Source organism: Corvus cornix, chromosome 14, assembly GCF_000738735.6.
Source record: "Corvus cornix cornix isolate S_Up_H32 chromosome 14, ASM73873v5, whole genome shotgun sequence".
NCBI lineage: Eukaryota > Metazoa > Chordata > Aves > Passeriformes > Corvidae > Corvus > Corvus cornix.
In genome coordinates, this window is record NC_046344.1 from 1577336 (window position 1) to 1598022 (window position 20687).

A 20687-nucleotide genomic window follows, 5' to 3' on the forward strand; every position below is an offset into this window, starting at 1 on the left:
CTATGTCCTGAAAGGAAACTGGAGAAAAAAGGGGATGATACAATAGTCCATCCTGCCAGGACAGATTTGCAATGAGGAAAGGAGTGGGATTTAGTGGATCTGAGCTGGTGAGCAATGTTTTCTTTTAGACATAGAGCAGGTAAGGTCACACTCTGTGCATTACTTCATCAGTGCTAACTAGTGCTGGCTTTCCTTTTGTGCTTTATAGTTTGAGAGCTCTGGAAAATCTGCCCTCTGCAGAAGTCACAGTCCAGTCAACAGGAAACACTGGATTCAGGATAAATAATATTCTAGGGACTTCTGCCTAGTTACCCCTCACAGCCTGTAAAATATGTGGTCAAGAGCCATTGAGATGTGCCTCACACGTGCACCTTCTGTCTCAGTTTCTCTGGTTTGCCTCACAAACACAGGGATTTCAGAGTGATGCCAGTTACTGTTATTTATTGGCATTGAGCACTGGAAGCTCTCACTACAACTACACTTGCAATATACAATGCAAAGGTGAAAGTATCCCTGTGAGACAGGTATGTAGTGCTGGCTGTTCAATAAGGACAGCATCATGGCACAGAAAAGTTTAAAAGCAAAGCTGATTCCATTGAACTGGGGGAAAATTCCCTTAGAAATATGGGTACATCCTTAAGGACTTCATTACACTGAAAACAAGTTTATCTGATGATTCAGCACCTGTGAGTGAAAATCCAGTTTTCTTGACTTTCAGGGTTGGGCTTCAAATACCTGTGGCATCCTCCATTCTGTCTCTTCCACATGTACCTGTATGCTGTGTGGGAAAGACTGGAACTGTTGGCACTCTCTTTGCAAGTTTATTTTACATGTATCTTTTCCCAAGTTGCACACTTCAGCTGAAGTGCAAAGCAAATGGAAGTCTTTGGCATTTCACCTTTGCTCACCTACTGTTTATTTTGTGTTTATTTCATGCCCTCAAAGAAAAGAGAACTCATAAAAAAATAAATCAGAGATTCATCAGTTTTATTGGTGCATAAATTCAGTGTGACTCGCCATCTAGTGCAGGTTTAAGGCATAACATAATTAGAGACTGTTGTAAGTCAAGGTGGTAGTCTCCTAAAACACTTCAAAACTAGTGGCATTTTATTTCTGTAAGCACGCAAAGTAACATAAAACTACAGGAATCAAGACAAAGATATTGAAAAAAGAACTGGCAAGTGAAATTTTAGAGAGGAGATACGAGAGTCATTCATCAGCTGACAAAGTAGAGGACAAATATTCTAATGAAAAAGCAGTGCTCAGTCTCTTTACAAGAGAAGGAGGAACATAAAATAATAGGGAAAACAAGGATGTGTTCAAACAACCTATTTATTCAAGCTGGTTTGCATTAATTCATCCAGCATCACAAACTAGACAGCATCCAATAACTAACTGCTTTTAAATGTGTTTTCTTTCATTCCAGGTGACTGATTCCTTAGGTGTGCACCTGATTCTTCCCCTCACTGTCTGATAAAACACCATTTATCATGAGAACATTTATTAAATCCTGGATTCCTCAGTGTTTGCGGATTCTCAGGTCACCTTGCAGATCATTCCATGGAAACAACAGGCTTCTTACATCTCAAATTGTTTCCTACTATGAATCTATAAACCAGTGTAAAAAGGAACTGCCAGAATATTTCAACTTTGCAAGTGATGTCTTAGATGAGTGGGCACGGCTGGAAAAGGTAGTATTTGTCTTTTACCTTATAGACATTGTGTTGTTAACCCCAGCTGGCAACTAAGAACCACAGAGCCCCTGGATCTCACTCCCACACTCCCCAGTGGGATGGGGAGGAGAATCAGGAGAAAATAAAGGTAAAACTCAGGGGTTGAGGAAAGAACAGTTTAAGAATTGAAATAAAATAAAATAAAATACAGTAACAAGAAGAATATTAATTATAATTATCACCATTGTAGTAGTATCAGTAGCAATAGTAGTGATGAAAAGGGAGACAACAAAAAGAGAGCGCAACAAAGAAAACCCAGACAAGACAAATGATGTACAACACAACTGCCCAGTGCCCACTGATTGACACCCATCCTGTCCCCAAACAGCAACTGGCACTCCTCACCCAACTTCTCACCAGGTAATAAACTGAGCAAGGCTTTCTGTGGTGTGGAGTATCCCTTTGGACAGCTCAGGTCAGCTGTCTTGAACCCTTCCAGATTCTCATGCACCCCCTTGTTGGCAGAGTGTGAGAAACTGGAAAGTCCTCAACTTAGTTGTTGCTAAGCAGTGCTTACTCGGTGCCAGTCAAAACCAGGACACAGTGGAACAAATCTCAGATGATTCAGTTTTACTGATGGATACTTGATAGTGTTAGCACCATTTTATTTTGTTTGTCAGAAAGATGGGTTTCACTCTAGCAGAGTGATTGCCAAAGATGATTTGTATTGAAGTGAAATCTTTTAAGGTTTGTCTTCATGTTTTAATGTCTTCTGATGTGCTGCAGGATGGAAGAAAACCAGCAAATCCAGCTTTTTGGTGGGTCAGTGATGAGGGAGAGGAGGTGAAGTGGAGCTTTGAAGAGCTGGGCTCTCTCTCGAGGAAGGCAGCCAATGTCCTTTGTGAGGCCTGTGCTCTGCAGAGAGGAGACAGAGTTATGGCAGTTCTGCCTCGTGTTCCCGAGTGGTGGCTCCTGAACGTAGCCTGCATGCGGGCAGGTGAGCGACTCACCCACCCCTGGGGTGCAGAGACAGAGCAAACAGAGCCTACAAGCCACATGTTAGATCAGTGTGAAGAAAATGCAAGCAGGGATATGTTGCTGTGACCTGCACAATTCAGCTTTTGCCTAAAGGCAGGGTTGGCAGCACTCACCCAGGAACCACAGTGCCAGACAGGGTCCAGTCAAGAGGCATCCTCAGGTGAAGCCAGAGAGGCTCCAGTGGCTGCAGCCTGAGGCCAGGCTTGACCACATACATTGTAAGGGAGCTGAATGTATAACGGAGGAACTTACAGAATTAGTGTCATTAATAATTGAATATATCTATTTTGCTCTGCTTTTAAGCTGCCAAACATCCATGATGGATCAAATCAGCATCAACAGAGAGACACGATCAGGTATTTTTGGGAAATGATGAGTTTCCTCAATTGCTGCTTTCTCTTTTCCAGGAATTGTCTTTATTCCAGGAACATCCCAATTAACGGCCAAAGACATCTCATACCGACTCCAGGCTTCAAAGGCCAAGTGCATCATTACCAGTGACACCCTGGCACCTGCACTGGAATCTGTCCTGCCTGGCAGCCAGTTCCTGAGAAGTAAACTCATTGTAGGCAGAGGGAGCAGGGCTGGGTGGCTGAACCTCAAAGAACTCCTTGCGTGAGTATCCAGCTCTTTCACCATCATCCCTGTGAGGTGAAGGGAGCTGTACCAGGCAGGTGACATTGCTGAGTTTTGAGGTTCATTTTCAAAATACAAAGGACTTACATTTCTCTGTCAACCTGCTGCATTGTGATTACACTGGTAGAGGTTTGTCCAGCCCAGGTTTTGGGAGCTAAGTTCAGGTCCTTCACCTTCTCCTCACTTAGCAGCCTGCCAGCTTTTAGAAGCTCTCTGCTTCTACTGTGATCACAAGACAAGCAGAGTTCTAAACAATTGTTATGAGCATGCCTGCTAGAGCCCATTCTAATGGCTCTTGATTAAATGGGAAAATACCAATTGCTAGCTCTTGGTGCTCAGTTCTTTTTTCCCTTTATTATCCTGGCACCTCAGAGGATCTGAATTGTTCATCAGTCTCTTGAACATAAATGATACACTATTAGTAAAAAGACCAATGTACTTGGCATAATAACCTCAGTTATTGATTTCAGGTTGGGGGTTGGTTTGTGTTGAAGCAGACACTGATTTCTGCCTGCTGTTCCATAATCAGCACCTGGAGTGCCCTTGATAAACAGTGGCAGACAAAGTCTGGAATATTCTGTAGGTGCTCATATTTTAAATGTTATGGCATACAGGGCATCATCGTTACAAGGAAAATGTTTTCTCTAACTGTTCTTACCTGTGTTACCACTTACTCAGTGAGATCATTCAGTTTGGGGCAGCTTTCCTGTTGAACTCCTAAACAATAAAAATACTGATTCCCTGCTGGAAAACTGTGTGTACTGACCAGAATATACCATTTCCTCTGAAGGGTTGCATCTGCTGACCATGAATGTGTCAAGACGAGGAGTCACGAGCCAATGCTGATCTATTTCACCAGTGGAACTACGGGCTTCCCAAAAATGGTGGTGCAGTCCCACAGCAGTTACGGGATTGGATTCACAATCTCTGGCAGGTATCACCTTGCAGTTCCTCCCAGGGTCCTCATTAAGTGACGTGATCACCATTAAATGGAACATATGACCATCAAACTCCAGTAAATGTGGGCAATTCATGACTGTAGGATTTGCATCCTCCTCATTTTGAATGTTAAAGGATACCTTTCTCAAAATATTCCGAGTTGAAAGCTGGTGGCCAAGGGTCCAGAGAAGTAACTTGTTTAGTTTCCTAGAGAAATGAGCTGTGACAGCTGATGTCTCAACTGCACCAGGTGGGAAAAGGCTGCTCCAAATGATCTGTTTGGGTTCTGCTCTAGATCCAGATTCTGCAGCTCGAGACAAAGATGTCTTGCATTGCTCACAAGAAAAATAAATGCTCAAAATATTAAGCAGGAGGGAATGAAGGGAAATAAGAGAATGTTTAAGACTCTTCAAATCTCTCAAACTTTCTACAGAGCCCCACTTGCTCTAATCACATCTTCTAATGGAAGCCTCCTGCCCTTTCCTTGAATGCTGCTGTGACCTGGGCCCGAGTGTCTCACATTCTCTGTAGCATTTTTTCATCTCTGCTTTTTCATCAGGTATTGGATGAACTTGACTCCTTCAGATATAATGTGGAATACCTCTGATACTGGCTGGGTAAAAGCAGCTTGGAGCAGTCTTTTTGCACCATGGATCTGTGGATCCTGTGTCTTTGTACACAATATGCCACAGTTTAAACCAGAGGTTATTGCAGAGGTAACCTTAACATTTTATACTGTGATGTTTGCTTCCATTTTACATAAATGAAGGAAACAAACTGGCACTCGTCCATGGGTGCCACTACTCAGTAGCAGCAGGGATAGTACTTCCCACATCCCAAGGAATCATCCCTCCATTTGATGTCCATTCAGCTCAAGGAACAAGTGTTTCCCCTCCTGATTAGGCCATGTGGCATGGCTCCAGTGTAGAGCACAACTGGAGAAAGATGCAGGATATAAAGATCTTGGGGTCACTGCTGTGTTGTCCAATATTGAGCTTAAAGCTCACTTCAGGTATGGACTTCCAGCTGCTTGGGGGTCAGGCTGAGCATGGGCCAGTAATCAGAGCATGGCATGAACCTGAATTAAGGCTCTGTTATCCTGAATTTTCAGTGAGTTGCCAGAGTGCCTATTCCTCCCCTCAGGCACTGCACAAAACCAGTTAGCTGATTGATTCCCATCAACACTGGCCTCTTTTGTTAATCACCTGCACATTCACAAGGTCAGAGCCACCATCACACTTTCATTTCCAACAGAATAACTCCCTGTTTTTCTAGACTCTCTCCAGATATCCCATCACCACCTTCTGCACAGCTCCCACTGCCTTCTGCATGCTGGTCCAACACGATGTGAGCAGGTACTGCAGGGAGGGGAGGGGAGGGAGGCTGGGGCACAATGCTGGCACAGCTCTGGAGGTTTAGTTCCTCAGGTTCCTTAATTTCTTTTTCTGTTAAAGGCAATCTAATTAGCAAAACCTGCTCTCAGAAAAGAAGGCTGTGTTCTGAAAGGTGAGAATGACTAGGGCTAGCCCAGGTAGGCCACCTGGGCTTCAGGACTGGGTCCTTGAATAGACAGCACAGAGGAAACAAAGGAGACATTTTTAAGTTGTCACTTCCTCTGAACTTTGGGTTCCCAGTTCAATTTAAATCAACTGGGCAGCATTGGATCAGGGAGCTACTGGAGTATGGTGGAGTTGTTGTCACATGCTTGAGAATGAAGGGAGCAGTTAGAGGAGCTTCACATCCTGAGAGTTATTTGGCAGCTGTTCTCCCCAGTTTGTTACTCTGTAAAATACCCAGCTTGTGAGAAGTGGTTTGCAGGGAGTTTTCACATCTTTGGTAAGGTACTTATTCTTGTCACATAGGTCTTTCAACCTGACAAAAGCCAACCAGGTTTAGCAGAGCTCAGCCTCTCTGTACCTATTCAGCCTTCCTTTTGCTCTAGAAAATTCCCTGCGTTAAATCTGATCTTGGGTGTTGGCACATAACTCAGCTTTCCACACACATTTGATGTGCTTGTTCAGATTTCTCCTTTTATGTCAGCTCTCTCAAGGAAACGCTTTTGCTCACACATTTTCCAGCGGAGAAACCTATTTCTAGTGACACAGAGATAAACCAATATCATCTTCAGTGGCAGCTCAAGCAATCTAGGAGTCTAGTCCAGGTGTGCATAACAGGATGATGACTCATTTCCAAAGGAGCTTGTGAAGTGTTAGGTGTACTTACTTGGAAAGCCAAGGGAGGATGTTCAGTTAAGTCTACCTACTGCTCATTTTAGGAGCTAAGACAATTATTTCATTTTCTGTTCCTCTCAAGCTACAAGTTCCTGAGTCTGAAGCACTGTGTAACTGGAGGGGAAGCACTGAATCCCGAAGTGTTTGCAAAGTGGAAAATCCAAACAGGGCTGGATATCCATGAAGGTTATGGCCAGACTGAAACAGTACGTTTGCAATAAATGTAATTACTGGTAGTAGAACCCTTCACCATCTTTGCTTCAAAAGCAAAAATAAAAAAGAGTATTTTCTCTGGGTATCAATTTTTCCTGTCTGAGGTTTTAATGAAAAATATTAAAGCAGCTCAGACCCCAGACTGATGTTCTCAAAAACCCCAGTGCAGGTTCTGATTCAGCCCTTGTCACAACAAAGTCATGGGAAGGTGCCTAATGCAAACAATACTAGCATTCACAAGATGTTGCAACAATTTTAATTTTTTTTTTTTTTAATCTACTCTGCAGGTGACAATCTGTGCCAATATGAAAGGAATGAAAATTAAACCTGGCTCTTTGGGAAAAGCTGTTCCCCCTTATGATGTGCAGGTACGTGGAAATGTGGCAGCTGTGGGTAGAAGAGTAAGGCAGGGCTGTCTGCAGCCCTTCTGTGCCCTGCACTGAGCTGGAGCAGATGCTCCTCTGGGCTGATCAAAGCACTGCTGCTGTGTCTGTCCTTGCTGCAGATCGTGGATGACCATGGGGCTGTTGTGCCTGCAGGAGAAGAGGGCACCATTGCTGTCCGAGTGCAACCCACACGACCCTTCTGTCTGTTCTCCCAGTACTTGGTGAGCCCGACCTGCTGTGCCTGTGTCTGCTGAGAGACCTGGGAGAGACCCAGGGCAAGGCTCTGCCAGGAGCAGAATTTCATGCAGGCTCCTCAGAAGGTCTCACTGGGTTGCTTGACGACTTTGATCCTGGTCAGTGCATAGTTCCTGGACAGACTGACTGACAGAGTGTAGCTTCAAAGTGCCATGTGAACCAGGGGATCCCCTGTTCCAGATATGTACCAGGCAGTTGCCATGGGCTTCAAGTTCAGAGCACCACTCTTTTCCCTCTATTCCATTCCTATCTTTGGTTAAACATTAATGAAGAAAGCCCATAAATTCTACTCTTACACATCAGAAGCTCCAGGAGGCTTTCCAAGGCACAGGTATTTTGTTGCCTCATACCCCTGTCAGAGGTACCCCCACTCCAGCAGGCACTGGAGTCAGAGAAACCTTTGCACAGGTGCCTGTCACACAGACCACGGGCACAAGAGCAGCAGCACAAACACAAGTCACAGCACACGGCCCTCACGGGTAGATGATCATACAGCTCTGAGGTAGTGACACACTTAATCAAACACCACTACTCAAAAGGGGATGCTCTACCCACTGAAAGCAGAACCAGCTTAGGAAAACACACCAGAAAAAGACATTTTGGTTCGGGTCAAAGGTCCATCTTAAGCAACTGTTCATCTGCAGTGGTGCTGAGGTGCAGGGCATTCTTAGGAAAACAGGCAAAATTAAAGATATTCTCCCCTGTGTTGGAGCTGTCATATTCAATAGGCTTTGGGGAACCCAGCTATGTTTTTAATCCTCTTCTGAATCCCCATAATATTTGTATACTTGTAGCATTCTCATGCAACAACTTGCACAAAGTAACTTCTCACTATGTGATAGAAATCTTCTTTAGGTTCAATACTATAACTTGCGTTTTTCACTATGTCTTCTCTTGTCAAAGTGTTTTTCCTGTCTAACCAAGAGGTTACACTGGATATATAGGTCCTAAAGGTCAGACAGTGTTTTTCCTGCAGGTCACCTCATTTGTGTCTTGGTCCTGACAGTTAAGAGTAAAAACTTTCCTTTGGCTGGAAGTTATTTTGGTAACCCCCTGCAATGGTAAATCATTTCCCTGAACAGAGTGGGTTACATATTTTAGTCATTTGCTGTGGTGAACGGGCATTTTGATAGAGCATGGCCTTTTCTCTCTAGAACAGAAATCTCTACATAAAAGGTACTTTTGTCCACATATCATATATTTCCACAACAAAGCTGCTAAATGTGGCTCTTTTATTTAGCTGAAAATATAAAACAGTATTGAACATACTCAGTTGTAGACCCTTCTATTGGTTTTTTTTAGCACCACTGCAAAGTAAATGTGTTATGTCTCACTAAGAATCAGAAACTTCTCTTGAAATGTTTGGTTGTTGCCAGGATAATCCAGAGAAAACTGCTGCCTCTATGCGTGGAGATTTTTATGTCACGGGGGACAGAGGCGTTATGGATGAAGAGGGATATGTCTGGTTTGTTGGAAGAGCTGATGATATCATTAACTCTGCTGGGTAAGGCATCTGCTTCTAGATTTGCCTCATAAACCACAGGCTGCCAACACCAATGGGCTGGCCCATCCTGCTGGGGCTGACCTCTGCTCGTGCTCTCCCAGGTACCGCATCGGCCCCTTTGAGGTGGAGAGTGCGTTGCTGCAGCACCCAGCAGTCTCCGAGGTGGCTGTTGTCAGCAGCCCCGACCCAGTTCGAGGGGAGGTAAAAGAAAACAGAGCAAAGATGTAGTAAGAAATGCCCTTTATTCTAAGCATCAGTATCCCTGTATGTACTAGGCTTCCTTGGAATTCAGTATGTTGCAGATTTTTGAAAGTAAGTGGGCTAAAGTTTTTAAATCCACATTTTAATAGATCTTAGAATATCAGAACTATTTCCTTGTTTGCAGGTTTTATGTGGAAAAATAGTTTGGCTTTCCAGACTAATCATGACATGTTTTTCTCTAAGCAAGGAAATTTTGATTATTTCTTGTTTCATCCCTTAGTGCACTGCACCAATGACATCCAGAGTGTTTCATTTTTGTTTTATATTTTCGAACTTTGCAACATTTCATTGAGAAACAGGGATGAGATTTTCAGCTTTAGTAGGATATAAAGTTAAGGGGAAAATAAAGATGGAAATATGGAAAACATCCTCTGCTCTATAATCAGTCCTTCATAGCCCAGCATTCTGTAATAACCAGCCAATGAAAAGAGAAATTAAAGAAAAAGACCCAATTTGGGCATTCTCAATTTTGACACTCACTTTACATGACAAATGTACCCCTTTATTCCCACCTCTGGAAGTTAATGGAATCCCTTCCTTTTTGTGGCACAGGTGGTCAAAGCCTTCATTGTTTTAGCTCCTGCTTTTGTATCACATGATCCAGAAAAATTAACTCACGAGCTCCAGCAGCATGTCAAGAAGGTGACTGCACCTTACAAGTATCCAAGGAAGGTAAGTACAGCCCAAAACCACAGGTTCTCTAACTGGACCAGAAACTGAGCATTTTTTGCCCTGCCTCAGCTGCTTCTCGACTGCATTCTGACAAACACTCCAGGCAAAGTTAGATGGAATAGAAGCAGATGACAGGGTCTGTTGCAGCTGTAGCCTTGGGTTGTCTGTGTGTGCTAGAAAGGACCCAGAGGGAGGCAATGGTCATGAAATTTTACTTTATGAGTGTCCAGTCTTTCTTTCATGGAGTACTGGGGTTTTCCAGCAGATCAAAAGGACAAGGCATTCAACTCCAACCAGTCCCTACCTTGAGCTCTCCTCTGGCACTCAGCCAAAACAAAAGGGAAATTCCTGCTGGCATCAGTGGATTGGAATCCATCTCTTCACACTAGGAAAGACACCAGTAACTCCCTGTCCTGAAAGCTGAAGCACTCAGCTCCTAGAGATTGTGGTACTTCTCCCTGCAAGTCTGGTCTGTGCAGTACCTACAAGGTGTAGTAAGGAATTCCACCACACCAGCCCTGGCTGTGCAGCCTCCCATCTGTTCATCCCCAGCCACGCTAAAAGTGTTTTTGCAATCTTTTGTTGCACCTGGAAAATTAACCACAATTCATTTGGCTACAGGGAGCATTTTTGCCTTTCAGGTGGAGTTTGTTCAGGATCTGCCAAAGACAGCAACTGGGAAAATCCAGAGAAAGGCTCTAAAGAGCAAAGAGTGGGCAAGAGTACGACAAGGGCAAGAATGATCTGGAAAATGAGGAGAGAAAATTTCCATCATGTATCAGCCATAACACATGACACAGAGCAGGTTGTCATGACCCAGAGCAGTACGAGAACATCAGGAAAAACAAACTATGGAAGAAAAAGGAGAAAACACTCTTGAGGACATGTGGTATTGGAAACGCTTTTGCTATCGACCTATAAATTTTCAGAAGGAAGGAAGTGCAAGTAATTCAAAGTGTGGAATGGGAGACAGAAAGACAGACTCAGGTGCATACAAAGGTCAGATTTTTTTTTACTGCAATTTGTATTAACAGCTTCCCTAAAAAAAAATGGGTGAAACTACAAGACTTTGAAAATTACAAATAAATGAGAAATTAACAAAAAGATATGTTTGTCCCGAGGTGGGTATCAGCCATTAATTAACATCCAAAAACTACCACTGTAACATTCTCAAACTCTTTCAGAGTGGAAGGAAAAAGGCATTTCTTTTTAATGCTTCTCTTCATCTTGATGAATTTGTGATTTAAGTAAATGGTTAGACTGGAGGAAAAGTGCTTTAGGTTAACTGCAAATTATGCACAGCTACCAGTGGTGTAAATGATTACAAGAAAAAGGTTATGCCACAGGAAGAGTTCTGCTCCTTGCTCTGTATTGTGCCACATTCTGTTCTCGTCACTCCAGAAGAAGTGAGCAATAAAGCCAGAAGGGTTTCACTCCAAAACACTTATGAAGGAGTGCCCGGCTTTCACATCTCCAGGGGACAGCTGATCTTTACAGGGCCTCGTATGGGAAACGTCCTGACAGGTGAGTGAAGTGAATGAAGAGGATCTCCCCCAGCAGCTCTCAGCCTCTCCTGCCCACAGCAGCCAGGTCAGGAAAATGTTATTTATCCAAATTCCTCGTATTGATGATCACTGAGCAGAAGCAAATGGTATTAAATCAGGAATAATCATTTCTGATTCTTGCAGGCATTCAGAGGACTGAATTGCCATTACTGGGTCTTTTCCTCTGTTTTCTGTCTTCATTTTCACCTCTACATTTGCAGATGAAAAAGTGTTAAAAAATTGAAGGCTCTCACAGCTAAACTTGGCAGATGTTTTCATAGAGCACTAGGGAATCCTAAACTTCAAATGTGTTTCATCTTGTCAGTCTTGAATATAATTTCTCATCTTGAAAACTCTTCCTAAGTGTTCTGTCCCTCCTCTTTCCTTCATAGGCTATTGTGCAGATATTGTCATTGTAATGCTCTGAAAAATGCAAGTTACAGCTAAATCAGAGAATTAGAGCAGACTAAGAAATGAGAAACATCTTCCTAAGTGATTAAGGATTATTTACAGCTGATGTTGTGTTTGAGGAAGGAAAGTTGTGGGCAATTAACAGCCCCAAAGAACACATCAAAGCTATGCAAGGATCAGCTGAGATACAGACAAGGTGACAGATCGGTACAGGACATTAAGACCTTAAAACACAGAAGGTAAAAAATACCAGAAAGCAGGATGGGGAACTTCACATTTATTTGGACCATTTGAACCATCAGTCTGGCAGTGGGCCTAAGTGACTTCAATGAATCACTCATAACTGGATTGTCTGGAAAATGCTGAGATTTGTTTGATTTGTTGGTTCTTGTTGTCGCTGTTTTTGCAGGATTCATAGCAACAACTCTGCTGATTTTCTTAACCTCAAGATGACTGTGCTTATTCCTTCTGCATACTGTGATGTTAAATACTCATATCATAAAAATACAGGTAACATGATATAAAATGAGGATGTGTGCAATCAACCTATTTATTCAAGCTGGTTTGCATTCATTTATCCAACGTCATACATGAGACAGCATCCAATAACTGGATTGGTTTAAATGTGTTTTCTTTCATTCCAGGTGACTGATTCCTTAGGTGTGCACCTGATTCTTCCCCTCACTGTCTGATAAAACATCATTTATCATGAGAACATTTATTAAATCCTGGATTCCTCAGTGTTTGCAGATTCTCGGGTCACCTTGCAGATCATTCCATGGAAACAACAGGCTTCTTACATCTCAGATTGTTTCCTACTATGAATCTATAAACCAGTGTAAAAAGGAACTGCCAGAATATTTCAACTTTGCAAGTGATGTCTTAGATGAGTGGGCACGGCTGGAAAAGGTAGTATTTGTCTTTTACCTTATAGACATTGTGTTGTTAACCCCAGCTGGCAACTAAGAACCACAGAGCCCCTGGATCTCACTCCCACACTCCCCAGTGGGATGGGGAGGAGAATCAGGAGAAAATAAAGGTAAAACTCAGGGGTTGAGGAAAGAACAGTTTAAGAACTGAAATACTATAATAATAATCATAGTAGTAGTAGTAGCTCACTGCCCATTGATCAATGCCCAGCCCATCCCCAAACACCTCCCAGCCAACTTCCCCCTAGGTTATAAACTGAGCAGGACCTTCTGTGGTCTGGAATATCCCTTTGGGCAGTTCAGGTCAGCTGTCCTGTCTAGGTGCTTCTTGTGCACATCCTGGCTGGCAGAGTGTGGGAAACTGGAAAGTCCTTGACTCAGAGTAAGCACTGCTTAGCAACAACTAAAGTATCAGTGTGTTATCAGCATTATACTCATCCTAAATCCATAAACCACAGCACTTCACCAGAACTCAGTAAGAAAATTGACTCTATCCCAGTCAAAATGAGGACACAGTGGAACAAATCTCAGATGATACAAATCATTTTTCCTCATGGGTACTGGGCAGTATTAGCTGCAGAGTGGAAAGCACCATTTCATTTTGTTCATCAGAAATACATGTGTCACTCTGAGAGAATGATTGCCAGGGATGATTTGCTTAGTCGGGAGTTATTTTGTATTGAAGTGAAATCTTTTAAGGTTTGTCTTCATGTTTTAATGTCTTCTGATGTGCTGCAGGATGGAAGAAAACCAGCAAATCCAGCTTTTTGGTGGGTCAGTGATGAGGGAGAGGAGGTGAAGTGGAGCTTTGAAGAGCTGGGCTCTCTCTCGAGGAAGGCAGCCAATGTCCTTTGTGAGGCCTGTGCTCTGCAGAGAGGAGACAGAGTTATGGCAGTTCTGCCTCGTGTTCCCGAGTGGTGGCTCCTGAACGTAGCCTGCATGCGAGCAGGTGAGCGACTCACCCACCCCTGGGGTGCAGAGACAGAGCAAACAGAGCCTACAAGCCACATGTTAGATCAGTGTGAAGAAAATGCAAGCAGGGATATGTTGCTGTGACCTGCACAATTCAGCTTTTGCCTAAAGGCAGGATTGGCAGCACTCACCCAGGAACCACAGTGCCAGACAGGGTCCAGTCAAGAGGCATCCTCAGGTGAAGCCAGAGAGGCTCCAGTGGCTGCAGCCTGAGGCCAGGCTTGACCACATACATTGTAAGGGAGCTGAATGTATAATGGAGGAACTTACAGAATTAGTGTCATTAATAATTGAATATATCTATTTTGCTCTGCTTTTAAGCTGCCAAACATCCATGATGGATCAAATCAGCATCAACAGAGAGACACGATCAGGTATTTTTGGGAAATGATGAGTTTCCTCAATTGCTTCTTGTTCTTTTCCAGGAATTGTCTTTATTCCAGGAACATCCCAATTAACGGCCAAAGACATCTCATACCGACTCCAGGCTTCAAAGGCCAAGTGCATCATTACCAGTGACACCCTGGCACCTGCACTGGAATCTGTCCTGCCTGGCAGCCAGTTCCTGAGAAGTAAACTCATTGTAGGCAGAGGGAGCAGGGCTGGGTGGCTGAACCTCAAAGAACTCCTTGCGTGAGTATCCAGCTCTTTCACCATCATCCCTGTGAGGTGAAGGGAGCTGTACCAGGCAGGTGACATTGCTGAGTTTTGAGGTTCATTTTCAAAATACAGAGGACTTACATTTCTCTGTCAACCTGCTGCATTGTGATTACACTGCATTAAGTACAGGTTCATCCAGCCCAGGTTTTGGGAGATAAGTTCAGATTTTTCAGCTTCTGCTTGCTCCTCAGCCTTATGATTCAGAGTGTACTTGTGACAGGCAGTGTGTTCGCTAACTCTTCCCTGTGATATGAAATGCAACTATTTCTTTAGTAAGATCATATAATTTGGGGCAACTTTCCTGTTGAACTCCTAAACAATAAAAATACTGATTCCCTGCTGGAAAACTGTGTGTACTGACCAGAATATACCATTTCCTCTGAAGGGTTGCATCTGCTGACCATGAATGTGTCAAGACGAGGAGTCACGAGCCAATGGTAGTGTATTTCACCAGTGGAACTACGGGCTTCCCAAAAATGGTGGTGCAGTCCCACAGCAGTTACGGGATTGGATTCACAATCTCTGGCAGGTATCACCTTGCAGTTCCTCCCAGGGTCCTCATTAAGTGACGTGATCACCATTAAATGGAACATGTGACCATAAAACTCCAGTAAATGCGGGCAATTCATGACTGTAGGATTTGCGCTTTCCTCATCTTTCCCCTCTCAGGGTGAAACCTGTGTTATTAAAAGCTTCGTGAAGGCCCAGTTGACCTCATCATGTGCAGAGTTGTGTCACTCACAGGCTGAAAGCAGAGGAACAATAAGGAAAGTGTCCCTACAGCTGCACCAGAGGAATTCAAGTGCTTTCATGTTGGTCCAACCTGCCCTGAGAACCAAAGCAACCTTGGGCCATGTCATTGAATCTTAAAAGTTACACTTCGGGTTAAATCTGTGGCTTGGTACTGATTTGCTTTCCCTGGAAATTTTTTCATCTCTGCTTCTTCATCAGGTATTGGATGAACTTGACTCCTTCAGACATAATGTGGAATACCTCGGATACTGGCTGGGCAAAATCGGCTTGGGGCAGTGTGTTTGCACCATGGGTCTGTGGATCCTGTGTCTTTGTACACAATATGCCACAGTTTAAACCAGAAGTTATTGCAGAGGTGAGTAATCCCCATATCCCAAGCAATCCAAAGGTACCAGAATGCCTATTCCTCCTTCCAGCTATTTCTCAAAAACCAGTCAGCTGGACAATTCTCCTCAACGTTGGCCTCTTGTATGGGGTAGAGACCCTGAATTTCCCAAGAATAATACTGGAAAAGCTCTAGTCTACTTCCCTATGACCAATTAGGCTTGAGCCTGGGACACACCTTGGAAAGCACAAAGAAAATCAATTTGAACTACTGCTCTCAGTGGTCCTTCACTTATATGTGTGACTTTTGTTGGACAGAAAGTTCCGTATTTTCTACAGGAGTTGGACTGACTGGTGCAGCATTTTTATGGCTTTCATCTTGCAGACATTTGAGCACATAAATTGTATTAATCACCTGCACATTCACAAGGTCAGAGCCACCATCACACTTTCATTTCCAACAGAATAACTCCCTGTTTTTCTAGACTCTCTCCAGATATCCCATCACCACCTTCTGCACAGCTCCCACTGCCTTCTGCATGCTGGTCCAACACGATGTGAGCAGGTACTGCAGGGAGGGGAGGGGAGGGAGGCTGGGGCACAATGCTGGCACAGCCCTGGAGGTTTAGTTCCTCAGGTTCCTTAATTTCTTTTTCTGTTAAAGGCAATCTAATTAGCAAAACCTGTTCTCAGAAAAGAAGGCTGTGTTCTGAAAGGTGAGAATGACTAGGGCTAGCCCAGGTAGGCCACCTGGGCTTCAGGACTGGGTCCTTGAATAGACAGCACAGAGGAAACAAAGGAGACATTTTTAAGTTGTCACTTCCTCTGAACTTTGGGTTCCCAGTTCAATTTAAATCAACTGGGCAGCATTGGATCAGGGAGCTACTGGAGTATGGTGGAGTTGTTGTCACATGCTTGAGAATGAAGGGAGCAGTTAGAGGAGCTTCACATCCTGAGAGTTATTTGGCAGCTGTTCTCCCCAGTTTGTTACTCTGTAAAATACCCAGCTTGTGAGAAGTGGTTTGCAGGGAGTTTTCACATCTTTGGTAAGGTACTTATTCTTGTCACATAGGTCTTTCAACCTGACAAAAGCCAACCAGGTTTAGCAGAGCTCAGCCTCTCTGTACCTATTCAGCCTTACCTTCAGTTTTAGGGGTACTTACTTGGAAAGCCAAGGGAGGCTGTTCAGTGAGGGCCATTCACTGCTCATTTTAGGAGCTAAGACAATTATTTCATTTTCTGTTCCTCTCAAGCTACAAGTTCCTGAGTCTGAAGCACTGTGTAACTGGAGGGGAAGCACTGAATCCCGAAGTGTTTGCAAAGTGGAAAATCCAGACAGGGCTGGATATCCATGAAGGTTATGGCCAGACTGAAACAGTACGTGTGCATTAATTCTTGCAATATACCCATTCACAGGTAACAATACCAGAGCCACAATGTCCTTGATAAATCAATGGAAAAGGTGAGAATCACTTACATGATTAAAAATGTAATACTTTGTATAATTATAGTTATATAGTTCCAGAATCAGCAATCTGCATATTTTGATGTTTTAGACCCCTGCAAAAACCATTCCAGGGACACTTCAGATCAAATAAGTTGTCATCTTTCCTTCAAAAGAAAACTTAAAAAATAATTTGCTCCAGCTATCAGTTTGCCTTTCCAAGGTTTTAATGGCAAATATTAAACCAGCTCACATCCCAGACTTCTCTGTAAGTGAACATTAACAAAACTATTAAGGGTCACATCTCAGGCCTTCTCTCATCTTGCTCTTGAAATGGTCCCAAATTAATCGTCCCATTATTGAAGTAAGGTCTGTAATAATTTCACATCTGCTGTCTTGCAGAGTCAAGTGTTTGCAGGAGAACCCACTGGCTCTGACTCAGCAAAACCAACCTCACACAGGTCTGACCTGAAATGCCTCTCAATCCCTCTCTGATGTTCTCAAAAACCCCAGTGCAGGTCCTTCATTCAGCCCTTGTCACAACAAAGTCATGGGAAGGTGCCTAATGCAAACAATAATAGCATTCACAAGATGTTGCAACAATTTAAAAAAAAACCAAAAATCTATTCTGCAGGTGGCAATCTGTGCCAATATGAAAGGAATGAAAATTAAACCTGGCTCTTTGGGAAAAGCTGTTCCCCCTTATGATGTGCAGGTACGTGGAAATGTGGCAGCTGTGGGTAGAAGAGTAAGGCAGGGCTGTCTGCAGCCCTTCTGTGCCCTGCACTGAGCTGGAGCAGATGCTCCTCTGGGCTGATCAAAGCACTGCTGCTGTGTCTGTCCTTGCTGCAGATCGTGGATGACCATGGGGCTGTTGTGCCTGCAGGAGAAGAGGGCACCATTGCTGTCCGAGTGCAACCCACACGACCCTTCTGTCTGTTCTCCCAGTACTTGGTGAGCCCGACCTGCTGTGCCTGTGTCTGCTGAGAGACCTGGGAGAGACCCAGGGCAAGGCTCTGCCAGGAGCAGAATTTCATGCAGGCTCCTCAGAAGGTCTCACTGGGTTGCTTGACAACTTTGATCCTGGTCAGTGCGTGGTGGTGCTGAGGCGCAGGACATTCTTAAGAAAACAGTAGAATTAAGTAACCTAAAGATATTCTCCCCTGCAGTTACACTCTCATATTGAACAAGCTTTAGGGGACCTGTCCATGTTTTTAATCCTCTTTTGAACCCCCATAATATTGGGATATTTGTAGCATCATCAAACAACAACTTGTAAAATGTAATTGCTCACTCTGTGATAAAAATCTTCTTTAGGTTCAATACTGTAATTTCAGGCTTTCACTGTCTTCTGTTGTCAGTGTTTTTTCTGTGTAACCAAGAGGTTAAACAGGATGTGGAGGTCCTATAGGTCAAGGCAAATAAAGAAGTTTTTTCTGCAGGTCACCTCATCTGAGTTTTGGTCCTGACAGTTAAGGGTATAAAGTTTCTTTTGATAGGAGGTTATTTTGGCAACCCCCTGCAATGATAAATCACTTCCCTGAACAGAATGGGTTACATATTTGCTCTGATGGATGGGCATTTTGATAGAGCACGACCTTTTCCCCCTAGAACAGAAATTTCTACATACACTCTTTAGTGTGTAGCTCTCTTTTCCACCTGTCACATACTTCAGCCATCAAACTGCTAATTAACATGGCTCTGGGTTTTTCACCAGGAAATATAAAACAGTATTGAACATACTCATTTCAAGAACACCTTAAAAACTTATTTTGATAATTTTTAGCACCACTGCAAAGTAAATGTGTTATGTCTCACTAAGAATCAGAAACTTCTCTTGAAATGTTTGGTTGTTGCCAGGATAATCCAGAGCAAACTGCTGCCTCTATGCGTGGAGATTTTTATGTCACGGGGGACAGAGGCGTTATGGATGAAGAGGGATATGTCTGGTTTGTTGGAAGAGCTGATGATATCATTAACTCTGCTGGGTAAGGCATCTGCTTCTAGATTTGCCTCATAAACCACAGCCTGCCAACACCAATGGGCTGGCCCATCCTGCTGGGGCTGACCTCTGCTCGTGCTCTCCCAGGTACCGCATCGGCCCCTTTGAGGTGGAGAGTGCGTTGCTGCAGCACCCAGCAGTCTCCGAGGTGGCTGTTGTCAGCAGCCCCGACCCAGTTCGAGGGGAGGTAAAAGAAAACAGAGCAAAGATGTAGTAAGAAATGCCCTTTATTCTAAGCATCAGTATCCCTGTATGTACTAGGCTTCCTTGGAATTCAGTATGTTGCAGATTTTTGAAAGTAAGTGGGCTAAAGTTTTTAAATCCACATTTTAATAGATCTTAGAATATCAGAACTATTTCCTTGTTTGCAGGTTTTATGTGGAAAAATAGTTTGGCTTTCCAGACTAATCATGACATGTTTTTCTCTAAGCAAGGAAATTTTGATTATTTCTTGTTTCATCCCTTAGTGCACTGCACCAATGACATCCAGAGTGTTTCATTTTTGTTTTATATTTTCGAACTTTGCAACATTTCATTGAGAAACAGGGATGAGATTTTCAGCTTTAGTAGGATATAAAGTTAAGGGGAAAATAAAGATGGAAATATGGAAAACATCCTCTGCTCTATAATCAGTCCTTCATAGCCCAGCATTCTGTAATAACCAGCCAATGAAAAGAGAAATTAAAGAAAAAGACCCAATTTGGGCATTCTCAATTTTGACACTCACTTTACATGACAAATGTACCCCTTTATTCCCACCTCTGGAAGTTAATGGAATCCCTTCCTTTTTGTGGCACAGGTGGTCAAAGCCTTCATTGTTTTAGCTCCTGCTTTTGTATCACATGATCCAGAAAAATTAACTCACGAGCTCCAGCAGCATGTCAAGAAGGTGACTGCACCTTACAAGTATCCAAGGAAGGTAAGTACAGCCCAAAACCACAGGTTCTCTAACTGGACCAGAAACTGAGCATTTTTTGCCCTGCCTCAGCTGCTTCTCGACTGCATTCTGACAAACACTCCAGGCAGAGTTAGATGGAATAGAAGCAGATGACAGGGTCTGTTGCAGCTGTAGCCTTGGGTTGTCTGTGTGTGCTAGAAAGGACCCAGAGGGAGGCAATGGTCGTGAAATTTTACTTTATGAGTGTCCAGTCTTTCTTTCATGGAGTACTGGGGTTTTCACAGCACCTCAAACAGGCAAGGCATTCAGTCAATATTTCATCATCCCAGCCCTGGCTGTGCAGCTTCCCATCCTTTCACCCCCAGCCATAATGAAAGCGTGTCTTTCCTTCAGCTGGGAATTTAACCAGAATTTATTTTTGCCTTTCAGGTGGAGTTTGTTCAGGGTCTGCCAAAGACAGCAACTGGGAAAATCCAGAGAAAGGTTCTAAGGAGCAAAGAGTGGGCAAGCATATAAAAGAGCAAGAGTGATCTGGAAGGCAAGGAGAGAAATATTCCCTCACCTGTACCAACCATAACACATCAAATATGGCATGTGTTTATGACCCAGAACTCTTGGAAACATTGGGAAAATCAATCTATGGCAGAAAAAGGATAAAACACTCATATGGTTTGAGGGTATGTGGTATTGGAACCACTTTTGCCATCGACCTACAAATTTTCAGGAAGAAGTGCAAGTAATTCAAAGTATGGAATATGAGAAAGGACAGTCCCAAGTGCATACAAAGGTCAAATTTTTTTAACTGCAATTTGTATAAATACTTTCCTTATCAAAAAAAAAAAAAAAAGGTAACTATAACTCTTAGATACATACAAATAAATGAGAAATTAATAAAAATAGTCTTTGTCCTGTGGTGGGTATCAGCAGTGCATTGATATATTC

General features: G+C 43.3%; 2 protein-coding genes across 7 annotated transcripts in view; both read left to right on the forward strand.

Annotated features, from left to right (window-relative positions):
- The window catches only part of LOC104684877 (acyl-coenzyme A synthetase ACSM4, mitochondrial), an 18788-nt gene extending 7874 nt beyond the window's left edge, over window positions 1-10914 (forward strand). For 3 of the 5 annotated variants that reach the window (XM_019281738.3, XM_010392484.4, XM_019281737.3), the window contains exons 2-14: window positions 1427-1691; window positions 2460-2670; window positions 3119-3326; window positions 4138-4281; window positions 4846-5002; window positions 5562-5641; window positions 6600-6723; window positions 7018-7098; window positions 7236-7337; window positions 8748-8875; window positions 8977-9076; window positions 9689-9808; window positions 10450-10914. In XM_019281738.3, the coding sequence (XP_019137283.2) occupies window positions 1491-1691; window positions 2460-2670; window positions 3119-3326; window positions 4138-4281; window positions 4846-5002; window positions 5562-5641; window positions 6600-6723; window positions 7018-7098; window positions 7236-7337; window positions 8748-8875; window positions 8977-9076; window positions 9689-9808; window positions 10450-10551 (1758 nt within the window). In that variant the 5' untranslated portion in view covers window positions 1427-1490 and the 3' untranslated portion in view covers window positions 10552-10914. Of the gene's footprint in view, window positions 1-1426; window positions 2094-2459; window positions 2671-3118; window positions 3327-4137; window positions 4282-4845; window positions 5003-5561; window positions 5642-6599; window positions 6724-7017; window positions 7099-7235; window positions 7338-8747; window positions 8876-8976; window positions 9077-9688; window positions 9809-10449 lie in introns of those variants that run through there. The other 2 variants (XM_019281739.3, XM_019281740.3) reach the window with 2 other exon arrangements.
- Window positions 10915-11007: 93 nt separating this feature from the next.
- Window positions 11008-20657, forward strand: LOC120409632 (acyl-coenzyme A synthetase ACSM3, mitochondrial-like). Of its 2 annotated transcripts, XM_039560410.1 has the most exons (14): window positions 11008-12273; window positions 12408-12672; window positions 13431-13641; window positions 14090-14297; window positions 14710-14853; window positions 15276-15432; window positions 15887-15966; window positions 16655-16778; window positions 17480-17560; window positions 17698-17799; window positions 18706-18833; window positions 18935-19034; window positions 19647-19766; window positions 20175-20657. In XM_039560410.1, exons 2-14 carry the CDS (start codon window positions 12472-12474, stop codon window positions 20259-20261), a joined length of 1743 nt encoding a protein of 580 aa, XP_039416344.1. In that variant the 5' UTR covers window positions 11008-12273; window positions 12408-12471; the 3' UTR covers window positions 20262-20657. The 2 variants fall into 2 exon arrangements, with proteins under 2 accessions (XP_039416344.1, XP_039416343.1); XM_039560409.1 differs by lacking the exon at window positions 11008-12273 and having other exon boundaries at window positions 12580-13641.
- The last annotated feature ends 30 nt before the right edge of the window (window positions 20658-20687 follow it).